Source organism: Myiozetetes cayanensis, unplaced genomic scaffold (genome assembly GCF_022539395.1).
Source record: "Myiozetetes cayanensis isolate MyiCay16 unplaced genomic scaffold, myiCay2020 scf13, whole genome shotgun sequence".
Taxonomy (NCBI): Eukaryota; Metazoa; Chordata; class Aves; order Passeriformes; family Tyrannidae; genus Myiozetetes; species Myiozetetes cayanensis.
In genome coordinates, this window is record NW_026086937.1 from 2,974,451 (window position 1) to 2,987,499 (window position 13,049).

General features: G+C 42.8%; 2 protein-coding genes across 2 annotated transcripts in view; one reads left to right on the forward strand and one right to left on the reverse strand.

Moving 5' to 3' along the window:
• COL4A3 (collagen type IV alpha 3 chain) overlaps positions 1-7,190 on the reverse strand; it is a 47,512-nt gene extending 40,322 nt beyond the window's left edge. The window contains exon 1 of the mRNA XM_050307706.1: positions 7,075-7,190. Within this exon, the coding sequence (XP_050163663.1) occupies positions 7,075-7,155 (81 nt within the window). The 5' untranslated portion in view covers positions 7,156-7,190. The remainder of the gene's footprint in view (positions 1-7,074) is intronic.
• A 5,020-nt stretch (positions 7,191-12,210) lies between these two features.
• The window catches only part of COL4A4 (collagen type IV alpha 4 chain), a 52,111-nt gene continuing 51,272 nt past the window's right edge, over positions 12,211-13,049 (forward strand). Inside the window, 1 exon segment of the mRNA XM_050307714.1 lies at positions 12,211-12,266. Coding sequence (XP_050163671.1) covers positions 12,211-12,266 — 56 coding nt within the window.

Sequence of the window (13,049 nt, forward strand, 5' to 3'; positions counted from 1 at the left end):
CTCAGTAATGGTATCCTGAGCAGCCCACAAATAAGCAGGTCATCTCAGTGGTCCTTTTGAAGCAGAAGTAAATTATCAGCTAATTTCCAATCTTGTGTAATTTCTTTTAAGTTCCAATACTTATTAAAAATTATGTATCGGTGAGCCAGCTCCTTTAAGAGCCTTGATTATGAATTTTCAAGGGCTGCTGACACACTGAGATTTCCGAATTCTTCCTGAGCTGCCTCAGTGCAGAGCAATCACTTTACACATCCCAGCTGCATCCATAAATCACAACTGAGCACATGGAACAATCCTGCTCAAACAGTTGATGTTAATACAGTGCTTAAAACTACAAAAGGCCCATTTCCATCGTGTTCTCTGCTACAGGTTTTCTATTCCAGCAAATAAAAGTGGGTGCAATACATTATGATTGCAGTAAATGGAGAGTGTTGCTTTAACATTTATCGACACTACAGACTTGTGTAGATGTGCTGCACAGAGGTGTTAAGGGCTGCACTTTCTGAAGGACACTATGCTGATAGCTAAAGTTTCTAGCTTGGACACAGTCATGGTTTTGAAAATTTACCCTTCCCTGTTCAAGCAGAAGTTCTGAGAGCAGAGCTGTACAGAAAAAAAGTTCCCACTGTGAAAAAAGGCCATATAAGGAAAATCTTTTTTTTTTTTTTTCTGATGCACCTGTGTTAGGATACTTAACTAGACTAGCACAGTCAGTAATCCTAGCTAGACATGGTTGGTAGATACGTGACCCTGGCAGAATATCCCTCACGTTGCACAACTGCAAATCACCACGCAGCGCACAAGGTACTGGAGAATGAGGTCCCCTCACTCCAAAATATTGCTATCAAAACAAAATACCAGTCTCACAATTATAATCTGTATACTAGAAGTTTTTCATGCATTCTAAGCATCAGACATGAATTCATTTAAATTATCAAAGACCACGAAGAACTTTGTGTTTTTACAGCGATTGCTGGACCGGTACAACAAAACCAAATTATTAAGCCTTCAATAAGTACGGACAACGTAGAGCAGAAATAGGAGATGATGAGATGAAGGAAAATATGTCAGTTCCTAAAGCCTGAAACATTGTTTAGTGATTTGTGAACTGGAAGGCAGCCAGACATTCCTACCTTAGGAGACTCCTGTTAACAGCCCTGTACGCTCTCAGAACTCGCAGCATTTTGCCCACCAGTTCAATACCCAGCCCTCAACAAAAATGATTTCATTTGGACATCCCACTGTGAAGGAGTACACCTTTAACTTAGCTAATAAACAGCTTGGTCAGTAATACCTAACACAGAGAGGCTGGGTCTCAGAGGACACAGCAGGAGACAACTGTTATGCTGCAGGCAGTGCAGTTGTTGAATGAGCTCCATTAAACACTTGTAACGGGAACCTTGCTCGGGGAATAGCTACTGAATCAATACGTCCCCTTGGTGACACAGGCCCTGTGTCACTGGCTGTGTGCTGCTCTCAGTGAGAGGTGCAGGAGACAAGTCCTGAACATTTATGATCGTAGGAAAAAGCACAACCCTTCACAGGAGCAGGATTTGGCATTGAACTTACAGATCCACGATCCATGATCGCACAGCGTCAGCAGCTCGTGTCTATCTGAACCTGCTAAGAATTTCCTTACTTTGTGTCTTTAATTTTAAACTGTTATGAGTTCTTTTGGAAGGGATTTGCTCTTTCGTGTAACACAAAGATATATTTATCTTGGTATTTCAAACCAGCTCAGGTAAATGGCACACAGGGAGAAACCAAAGAAGCTGCTGTACATGAACATTTAAACAACTTTCTATTATGCCAAGGGAATACATGCATGAAGCCCCTTTTTCACTTCAGAGATTGAAACCACTTTTAAAAACCTTTTCTTACTTTTGAAAGAAAAATCTTGTTGGGTAAGAACTTTGTATTACAACAATTTTGTGGTGCTAGCCAAAACTCTCATAAGTACCCATATTTAGCATAATAGAAAAGCAATAACATAAACCTTAATTTAAACAATATAAATAATTTTGTAATATAAATATAAATATAAATATATATATATATATTATATATATATATATAAAATATTTTGGAAACAAAATTTTCATAGAACTGGTATCTTAAAAGGAGTCACCGTGATGAGGACGATAAGAAATTGAACCAAATTGTTCCTCATAAATTCAGATGGGTAAATTCTCCACAGACAGGCCCATAAACCCCATCTCTGTGGGTTTCTTCTCCTGACCTTGAAGAGGAAATGGGGACAACAGAAATAAATATTCTTCTTTTCCCTTAGAAAAAAAAAGACTAGGCGGTTCAGGCCACAGAATTTTGTTTTGTGTAGCAAAACACCTCTTAAGGGTGTTTAATCAGCTTATTCATCCGTGTTCTTCTTTTCTAACAGTCATCTTAAAAGAGCAATTTAATAACAAAGAATACACACCATTTAACCAGTGAATTTTTGCTTACCTACCTTATTATGGTTATCATGACATGACACAATTTGTATTTCTTCCCAGCTGTTGAGTGTGGCAGTAGTGTTCAAGATAATATTTGTATATTCATAAAATTCCTGGTGTGCATCTTCTGTTAAGTGGTGCAAACAGCAATGAAAGCAACAGTAGCTTGTTCAGAGAAAGCTTATTGCACATGCTTTGGTTTCACCTTATTTGAAAGGCTCTGTGATTTCACAGAATAAAAATAAATAAATAAATAAATAAAAAAACAACAAAACAACCGAACAACAAAAAACTAAAAGGTCACTTTTTCTCGCAGCTTCCCCCAAAAGGACACATGGAAAAAATGCAGTATAAAGCCCTGGCTAAAAAAAGCCTTCACTAAACCAGGCAAAGTGGAAAACCTGTAAACCCCTGAGACTTGTGCCCTATCACAAAATTGCTGAGACAAATAATGGAACTAAAAATATACTGGGTGTGACAAAAGGGAACTTTTTCAGTGTGAGTACGAGGGAGTAGGGCTGTAAACAGTTAAGAAAAGAGCCTTTCTGTGTTCCACCTTCCTCCTGGGCTCCTGCAATCCATGCCAACATACTGAGCCTTCTAGTGTTACCCTGTTAGGCAGCAGGGTGAGAATGTGACAGTAAAACAGATGACCGGACATCCCAGACGAGTTGCACTTAACAGCAAAGGATTTTGTTTCAAAGCCACGTTGTGATAGGTCAGCTCTACGTGTGGCAGAAGGGACTGCGAGCAGAGATCACCAAATAAAATGGTTATGTCTCCAAGCCTGCAGTGCTATAAGACAGCAGAACTCCACTGATTTTGATGCTGCACTGCTCTGACATGAGCCTGTTCCTCCATGGAGATGATGTCTGAACTACAGCTGATTACAGAGGCCAGCAGGGTCAGAACAGTCCAGTACAAGTTGGGCCCAACTATCAGAGCGACACCCTCCTTGACTCCAGAGCTGGGATCACATTCACCAAATCAAAGAGGGCACTTCACAAAGGGCCTGTTTTTCTAACGTGCTCAGTGAACTCTCTTTTGTATATTCAGGTGCACATCTTCCCTTCTCAGCTGCAACAAAGAACTGGGCACTTCCAAAGGCTGCCAGAGGAGGAACATTCTCACTGGGACACTTGGTCCCTCCAAAACTTTGATTCCTAGCTCAGCTAAGCAATCCAGCCTGCATCCCATTCTTACCAGCCTTGGACGTGCTCATGGCTCAGCAGGGCAATGTATTAAGGTCTATTTGTGACAGTAATATAGGCTGCATATAATTTTTAAAAATAAAATGGCTTAAGGAAGAAAAGAAGATTAGTTTATACGTATTTTGCATGCAAATTCTAACATTTGCACGAAAAGAAATTAGTTGTGAAATATGAACACTTGCATCTAGCCACAGGCAATAAGCAGGAGAAAGGGAATGCAAAAAAATCTTCCCTAGTCTTATAGTCACCTACTTTGTTATCTCCCCTCCTTTTCCAGCAGTACATGAAGTGTAATTATAGAGGCAAATACAGAATAAGGAGCACTTAATTTTATCCCGTGAGCCGACAAAACATTGCAACAGTATTTACAACACGAGTTAAAAAGTGGTAGTAACATAAGGTGCAGCCAAGTTGCAGTGCAGGAATCTTACTCAAGTTGAAACTCTCTTTTATCCTGTTCTGAAAATACTGATATGATGTCCTCACAAAAATGATCAATGCCACGAAGCAGCAGTATTGATTCAGTACTAATGAATGTGACAGGTATTTTTCTTATTAGTGTAATTCAAAACAGTCAATTTCAGGAAATAGTTTTAGATTAGTGTTGCATTTCAAGATATAAAAGAAGTACATAAATGGTATCAGAAGACAGGACACATTTAGGAGAATTAATTGAATTTTACATGTGCATCAACAGCACCAAGTTCAGGTACTGTTAAACAAAATGAAACAATGCAAAAGCAAATCCTTTTTTTTTTTCTGAAAAGAAAAAAAAAAAGAGGAGTAAGAAGGATCTTGTATCCTGTGAAAACGATGCTTATGTTTATTGTTATTGTTATTATAATTGATTTAAATGAACAGTGGAAAAATCTGAAGAATTATAAAACCAGTATTTGTAGAGAAGGAATACATCAAACGAGCTGAAAAGCCTTTGACATGGGAAGATGCTACTTCTGCTGAGTTTTCAGAAGATTAGAGCATGCCAGTGGCCAAGAATGCAGATAATAATACTCCCTAGCAGGTGCCAGAAAGTTCAGCCTCCTCAGGGCAGGGAAGTCTGGACTCTGTGAAGAGCTGTGAGGACCAAAATCTGCTGTATAAACAGTAGCAGGCATAAATTAATAACTTTATTTCTTGTCTTCAGGAATAAGGTAGCCTTAAAATTTTCTATGCTGCAACATTTTTTAATCAATGCAAACAGCAAAAGTATTGCTTGCTGGTCAAACATCAATTTATTTTCATATCAAAAGTGTAGCGTGATTTTAAAACATAAACAATACCTATTTCCTTGCAATGAACAGTTTAGTCAAGTGCAATGATTTATTCATCAATCACTTCATGTCAGTTATGTTAGCCTCTAATATTTAATTAGTTTAGATAAAACTGCTTTTTTATGAGTTCTTGTTTGCTCCATCATCTAGAACATTTTGTTAGATTAGACTTCCTCTTTGGAAAAGACCAGCATTTTCATAAAAGAATAGAAATTATGACACCTGAATCTTAAGCTGATCTCGATTTAAGACGAGGCTGTGCAAGCCTACTTTAAACTAAGCTCAGACATTTGAGATCTGCTGAATTCTCAGAGCATCACTGAATCAACACACGTCCAAACTTTGCTTAAACAGCAAGCTCTCTGCAGAAGACACTTCTTACCATTCCAAAGCCTGTCTTTAAGTGTAAATGAGGACCCAGTAACCAAAATGCTCTAGAAAACACCATGATTCAGAGCTCCATGATTTACCTTGAGCAGAAAGGTTGCTAATCAACCGTGGCACATGAGTCTGCGAGACAGACAAATATCCCAGGACCACACTGAGGTGGCTAAAAATGGGTTGAAACCCTTTTCTGGACCACATGTGGGGGTCTCACTTGCCAATACACCTCCTTTGCTCATCACTTGTAGGTAAAAACATGGAACAGGATGACAAGATTAACACAGCCAGAAGAGAGGTTTAGAAATAAGTGTGTGTGTGTGCTGTGGGAGGGGGAAGGCACTCCTGGAACACAGCCTGCACCCTCTGCTGTGCTGAAGCACACGAGGAGGTCCAGCTCTTCACAGCAACAAGAGCAACGGATGGGAGGCACCAGCAGAGGAAGAGAAGAATGGAATAAAAACCAGCAAAGTGGGTAGAAGAGAGAGGCAGGTCTTATTAATCTTCCACGGCTTGCTTTAACTGGGCACTGATGCAGGCAGAGCCTGAAACAACCCTGCAGAAAACGTGTGCCTTGCAAATAGATTTGGTACCTCTGTTCTACATAAGAACCGAGAGGTATTTTAATTCCATTACAATGACAACAATTGTATCTTTGTTAAATGACTAAACTTCACTGCAAGTTAGAGTACCATAAAAAAAAAAAAAAAAAAAAAAAAAGAAAGAAAGAAGAGAGAAACATATTGGGTGAGGTGCTTATCTTGTTTCCAGACACTTTACCCAGAATGGGTGAGTAAAAGAGCTGCACCAGTTCAGAAGCAACGTTATTACTAATAAGTCTGCTCCCAATAATTATAACAGAATGTGGCTCTGTTTTAGCAACAACAAAGTAGATCACGTTTTTTCCTCATAAAGGTGAAGTTCAAAATGTTTTGACAGACAGTAAAGGATTTTGTTGTACTGTGTTGGAGCTTTACTCACACATGCAAGGAAAAATTAACACTGCTGGCTATTATGGGAGAAAGAGAACTTGATATTTACTACACCTGGCAGTTTTGTGTGTTTGATGTCTCTCAGAAATTTACTAAAATTGGCAGTTTTCTTCTGGTAAGTGCCAGAAATGCTGAAAGCCACACTGGCCCCTGTACCCTCACAGCTGACTGCTCTTCTCCCAGGGAGTACAACCCAAATCTCACAACCAGCCACAGGAGAGAGGAACAGCAAAGACTACAGCACTATCTAGCAGAATTTATTGACCGAACGGTGATGCACACTCACCATTCAACCTGAAAGACAATCCGTGAAGTGAGTTTATCGTGCGGGTGGCACAGGTGGTCCAGACCGCCAGTGCTGCTCCGGGAGCGTTTACCTCGGAGAGCCTCCCCAGCGGACACCTCTCCGCCCGCATCCCCGCGCCCGCAGGACCGGCCTCCGCGCTTCGGGCTGTGCCCACATCTCCCCGGAGGGAAGGGCGGGGAGGCTCCTGCGCACCTGAGAGCAGCGGGGACACGATGCCCTGTGCGGGGCCTGCCCGCCCTTCCCCATCCCCGCCCGGCAGCGGAGCGCAGGTAGCGGAGCAGGAGATGCACCAGCCCTCCCCTCGACCCTCGCCTCGCCCTGCCCGGGCGCGCATCGCTTTACACGGGCGCATTCCCCTTTCCCTTCACGGCAGCGGGGCCCGCGGTCGGGCCCTCTGTGCCCCGGGTGACCCCGCTCCGCCGCCCCGTCCCGTCCCATCCCATCCCGGCCCTCACTCACCTCCGCCGCGGCGCGGCCCGGCCAGAGCAGGGCGAGCAGCAGCACCGGCGCCAGGCGGCCCGGGCAGCCCCCGCCGGCCATCCCCGCCTCGGCGCTGCCTGCGCGGCGTCCCGGGGCGCTCCGACTCTGCCCCCCGCCCGCCCTCCCGCGGGTTTTGGCCTGAGGGGTCCTGCTTCGCACCCGCCTCGGCGCTCGCAGCGCCCCGGGGTGGGGTGGGGACAGGGGCCGGGGCCGGCCAGGGCGGGGCCACCCCCTCCTCCCCTCCGCTCTTCCCCCCCGCGCCTCCTGCCTCGGGCACCGCTGTCAGCCGCCGTCTGTCTGTCTGTCCGTCCGTCCGTCCTCAGCGGGCACGCAGGGAGCGAGGTGTCGGGGGCTTTCCCGCCTGGGAGCTGAGCTGAGGTGAGCGCGGCGGGCGGGCAGCGGCACCGGGGGCTGAGGGGCAGCTCCGGCCCGGCACAGCTGGAGTGGAGTGTCCCGGGGTACCAGGCTGGCTCCGTCCTCCGCCGTGAGGGCGCAGGTGGCGGGGATGGGGATGGGGCCGGGGACGCTCCAGAGCCATCCCGGCTCGCCCGGAGCTGGGTCGGTTGTGGTGCCCCGGAGGGGAGAAGGGCTCTGTGAAAGCCGGGGGGAGCGAGGCGGTGCCGGGACAGGCAGTGGCAGCCCGGCCCGCAGCGCCATCCCCGCTGCCGGGGCGCTCCGGGACGCGATGGGACGGGACGGGACGGGAGTGTTTTCCTTTCGCCTACCCTTTCCTCTCCCTCAGGCGTTTTCTTAATGAGGCAGCGGAGATCAAGAAGTCCCAGAAGGGGCAAAACGCTGCCCCGCTGCATAAATGCATAAATCAGCGAGAAGTATTTCTCTCTAGGCTTTCCGTGTAGTTTAGCAACGATATAAAGCTTTTGCGACAGGAATTGTGATTCGTGATGTGTCGGCGATGTGCGAAGTTTATCACATTTATGCTGCTGACATAAGGGAACATCTCGGCAAATAAAGTGCTGTTCTAACGTGGTGAAAACTTATGCTGGCAGTTCTACAGCAGCCTTACCTTGTCTGTAGCGTTCACGGATGCTGTGCGGGAAATCCCACGTTACAGGTTTCATTGAGCACTAGAAGTGATAGAGAAAAAGCAACAATATTGTATGTGTATAGAAATATAGGACTACTCGTGAAATACAAATCTAAGGGCTTTCATAAAAGCTAAAAGAGCATTCAGGGCTTTGTAAAACAGCTTCTTTTACAGGCACTAGCTGAATTTCCTTTCCGTAGACAGTATTGTCAGCCCCCTATGAAAGCTGCTGTGAAAGCTAGTTAGCAGAGGTTACTTTTTCCCAAAAATTTGGTACTACCAGTGAGAACACATCCCTGGAAGGTGTTCAGTGTCAAAGATCTTGTACATAGAACCGTGTCAACAACTCGGCTCTGAAATATCCAGCATCTATGAGAGCAAGCTGGTATAGGCAGCAAGTTATAGAGAGAAAGGAGAAAAAGAATCCTCTGTTCTCAAGCCAGATTGATGGTGACCACTTGGAGGAAATAGTATCTTAGGGATAAAACCCTGAAATGATACATTTTATTTGTCAGATTTTTAAACCTGTTGACTCTAACAGTGCTACATTTTTTACACAACAATACTGTGTTAAAGTAAAGTGGTGTCTACAGTTTTTTTACAAGCCATAAGCACTTATAAATCACAAGCACCCAAATCTACCTCTGGAATTTAACATTAGAAAAACTGGTGTTACAGTGTAGCTGACAGTCATTTACACAAAAGTAAAACCAAAAGGTGCAAGGTTCTGTTAGACAGTGAGGTCAGAGATTGCAGTGGAAGAGAGTGATCAGTGCTCAGAAATGATGCCAGTTTTGATGTAGAACAAACAGCATGACTGTCACTGAGTAAAGAAGGTACCACTCAAAAGGAGAGCTCCTGAATATCAGGCTAAACAATTACTAGAAAAAAAGCCAGAAGAAAGCAGGCAGACCCCTGTTGGGGCAATAAATGAACTTAAGAGAGAATACTGAGGAAATGAAATACTGCTCTGATAGATGCAGAGCTAATTTTCTAATGATGAAAACTCTTGGAAATTAAAAAAAAAAAAAAGAAGCAAGCTCAAAGCAAATATGGGAGAGTGCTAACAAGGAAAAACATTTTAAAAAGAATGCTCTTTTCTGGGACAGATACATGCCTTCAGAGTAACACTGAGCTGTAAAAAAGGTAAGATAAGGCACTGATGTTCCCTCTCCTTCTCATTGTTACCATAATTGACAGCAGCCATCCACAGAAAGTCTGTGAAACCTTGATGCACACTGTGTTGCTGATGCTGTTGTAGTCTGCGATATCTTCAGAGAGCTACAAATTCAGACAGACAGTCAAAACAGCTCTCCAGGCAGGCTTGATATCAGTTGGGTCAAAATGTCCCCCTGCACATGCCTGTAGAGGTACTTTACCAAAAAAAAAAGGCAACAAAACCACCAGTACATGAATAGCAGAGGTCAACATTAGTACTAGAAAGCAACTGAAAGCTGCAGATCATTAAAGTTTGGCTTCTTCCACAGTAATTGATAGTTAATTACTTTAGCTTTGCTTTTGTTTCATCAGTTCTCGATGGTAAAGTATAAGCAATATTTTTGTGGAAAACATTACATACAGTTCTATTACTTCAGCATAAAATGAAAAGATTTACAGGGCACTATAAGTGAAAAAAATTTATATTAATGAAAAGGATGTAAAGAGTATGGAATATATCCATCATGCATGAGGCAGAAGTCCTGTGGAAAATAGCATATCTGTTCATGTGCTTAAAATTACTGCCCTAATCACACGCCCAAAGGAACCACATTAGAACTGAGCTTGCAACGCCAGTTTTTGCTTCCTAACTTCTGAATCTTCTGAGTCTTTGACTATGCAACTTCAGGGGTCTTGTTACACATGATGTTGGTTTCTTTGGATGTCATGAGAACACAGTTAGGACTACTCTCATTTTTATATCTCAATAACTATAGCTGTGTGTCTGCCTCAAACCATGCCTCGTGTCCCATAGCCTTATTTTATGGGAGTCCCTAAGAAAAAAATTGTCTTGCTTCTTGATTCTTGTGTAGGAAGTAACATCCAGGTTATGTTATAGTGCCAGTTTTTCCCCCTCTATCTTTTGAGAATTTTATGCTACCCAGGGGTATTTTATCTTCTTTTGAATTAGGTAACTGAATGGAGGTAACTGTTGTGATTGCTCTAATATATAAAACACGAGGTCCCTTTGACACAGAAATCTAAATAACACTTTGTAGTCCTTATATTATTGCATTAATCACTGAACACTTCACCTTGTTGGGAAAATGATGGGGTTTAGATGGCCATGACAAAACAGCAGGCAGAGGGGTGCAAGTCTCCCACTCGTGCATTAAATAATATAGTGAGGTAGGAATGCTATTGGATTATTATTTTATTATTAGGGATGTTGTTATTTTTCCCCTCTTTTACAGATGGGGAACTGGGGCCCAGAAAGAGACTGAGAATTTGGCAGATGAATGGAGAACTGTACAGCGCATGTGGGGTGTGATCTTGCAGCATGGGTTGGCTGCCTTTAGGCTATTTATTCATCAGTCAGGGCACAGTAGCTTGCAAAGTCTCTTCTTGGTACTGTGGGATTTGGATGTACTGTCCACACACAGGGGAGTCAATATTATCTAGAGATCAGTTCTGGTTAGAAAGATGCCACACTATCCAAGCAGTAGAAAGCAAACCAGCGATGTTTCAGGAACTGTACACTCATTTGTTTAACAAAGCAAACACAGCTCCTGGTTGAGCAGCTCTCAGAGAGCAGCCAGGTTGCTGCAGCACACATCCTTGCTCCTGTCCCAGGAACTGCTTGTCTTTGCTCCCTCAGGAGGCTTCTCCAAAGGCACTGAACCCTTGTCCATTCACTCCAGTCAGCGTTCAACCTCCTCAAAATTACCTCGCTAATTTGGAAGTCTAGAGCACTGAAAAAAAAAAATGCCTGTGATAACCTGTGCTAACACAGGAGAAGCCCAACCTCTCAAACCCTCAGTTTGAAATGACCAGTGTGAATCATTTGCCAGATGTGCCTTATTACAAAGGATTGCAGCTTTTGGCTAATTTGGGGGATAGAAAGATTTGCACGAGCTGGCCATTTCCTGGATGTGTGGAGCCTGAGCTTACAAAAAGCTTGGAGCAGCATGTTTGCACATAAAACAGCATCTGTGCCGTTGGACAGGTCACAGGTGCACTGCCTAATTAATTTATGCATGCAAAATTTGACTGTGTGGGACTGCAGAGGCCACTGGTCAGTCCTGCACAGAGGGCTTCCACCTTCCTGGTGAAAGCTGTGGGGAAAAAAATGTTCTAAAAATAAAGCTAAAAACCTCTAGGTAATGTTTCCAATGACTGTCATCTATCCATGCATATGGGAAGAACTCTTAGAGCTGACAATGCACGTAGATTATTTTGCATTTAGAGTGGTCCTCCCTTGCTCAGATGCTCACACAGACTGGTCCAGTCCAGGTTGCAAATGATACTGCTGCAAAGTCTGGTCTTGAAACTAGAGCAAATATTTTCTTGTTGTGTTTTTGTTTGTTTCTTTTTTGTTTGTTTTTGTTTGTTTGTTTTTAATTCATTAGGTTTTTTACTGCAGATGGGTGTTGCATCTTTTGCTTTAGTGCCTTTAACTAAAATGGTGGCTGGGGTAGCTTTTTCAGAAATAATGGTGCAAGATGCTCTTCGTTCATTATTTTAAATACTGAATGAAGACTTACCTGTCTTGTAGGCTGAAATCCTGTACCCCTTTTTCATGTTGATCTGTAATTTTATATATAGTCCCCTTGAAATAATTGGATTGCTGATAAAATAAAATGCATCCTGAATAGGAATAACATAATGTGGTACCAACACAGAGATGTGCAGTGTGACGTAAATAAACAATTAAGGCTTATTTTAGGTTATCCAGTAATCATTCACGTTTGTATATTGGATGTATATTTTAATGCAAACAGGTTCAGAGTGGAAAACAACACCAGCATGGAACAGTGTTTATAGACCATCCACAAACAGAAGGAAAGAGAAGACCTGCCATTTAAAGCCAAAAAAAAAAAAGTGCTGCATATACAGATCCTCAATCAGCGTGAATGGCATTAACAAAGGATTCATTTGAACGGATTAAGTGGCTTATTACAGTTGCCTGGTGAGTTTTACAGATCACTACATTTTTTAACCAGATTCACTGAGTTATATTCTTAGCTATCAATTTAACAGTAATAACAAATCAGCAGCAAAATCATTTGTAGCCTGTCATAAATTTGATAAGCCTCAATGATGATTTATTGTATTTGAGTTTGGTTGCTGGCCTGTAAGTTCATACCATTTAAATTTTAGGCTCTGCACTTTTTAAACAGTAGGAACCAGGAACTATAATTCTGTTTCAAGAGGAAAGAGATTCCTACATTCTAGTAATGAACACGTTTGGAGAAGGAAAAGTAATGAGCAAACCTGGCTTCAGGAAGCAGGGGTTTTGAAATGACAGAGAATCTGGCAAACACATCCTTGCCATACATGACTGGAAAAAGGGAGATTGCAGCACCATCTATCAAGAGCAGCATCATCAGATTTCTATCTCACTTGCCTGAAGGCTTCATGAGTACTCAGTGTTTCCTTCAATGAAAAATAACTCACACCTGGTCAACTTTGATAGGGGAAAAAAAAATGTTTACAGAGACTGTCTGCAAGTTAGGAAGGTGAGGAGCAAAAATGGGCTTAAATTAGTAACAATCACAGAGTAAACCAAGGCCATTATCTGCTACCTGGCTGAAGTGTTCCTGTGACATGAAATCCTTTCTGCACAGACTTACCTGATGCATTAAAGGATGAACCATTTGTGTGCAAATACGAATTATTTGCATAAATATTTTGTTTCAGTAAAATCTGTGTATTTGACAATAATCAGGGACAGTAATCACTTTGCTGGCAC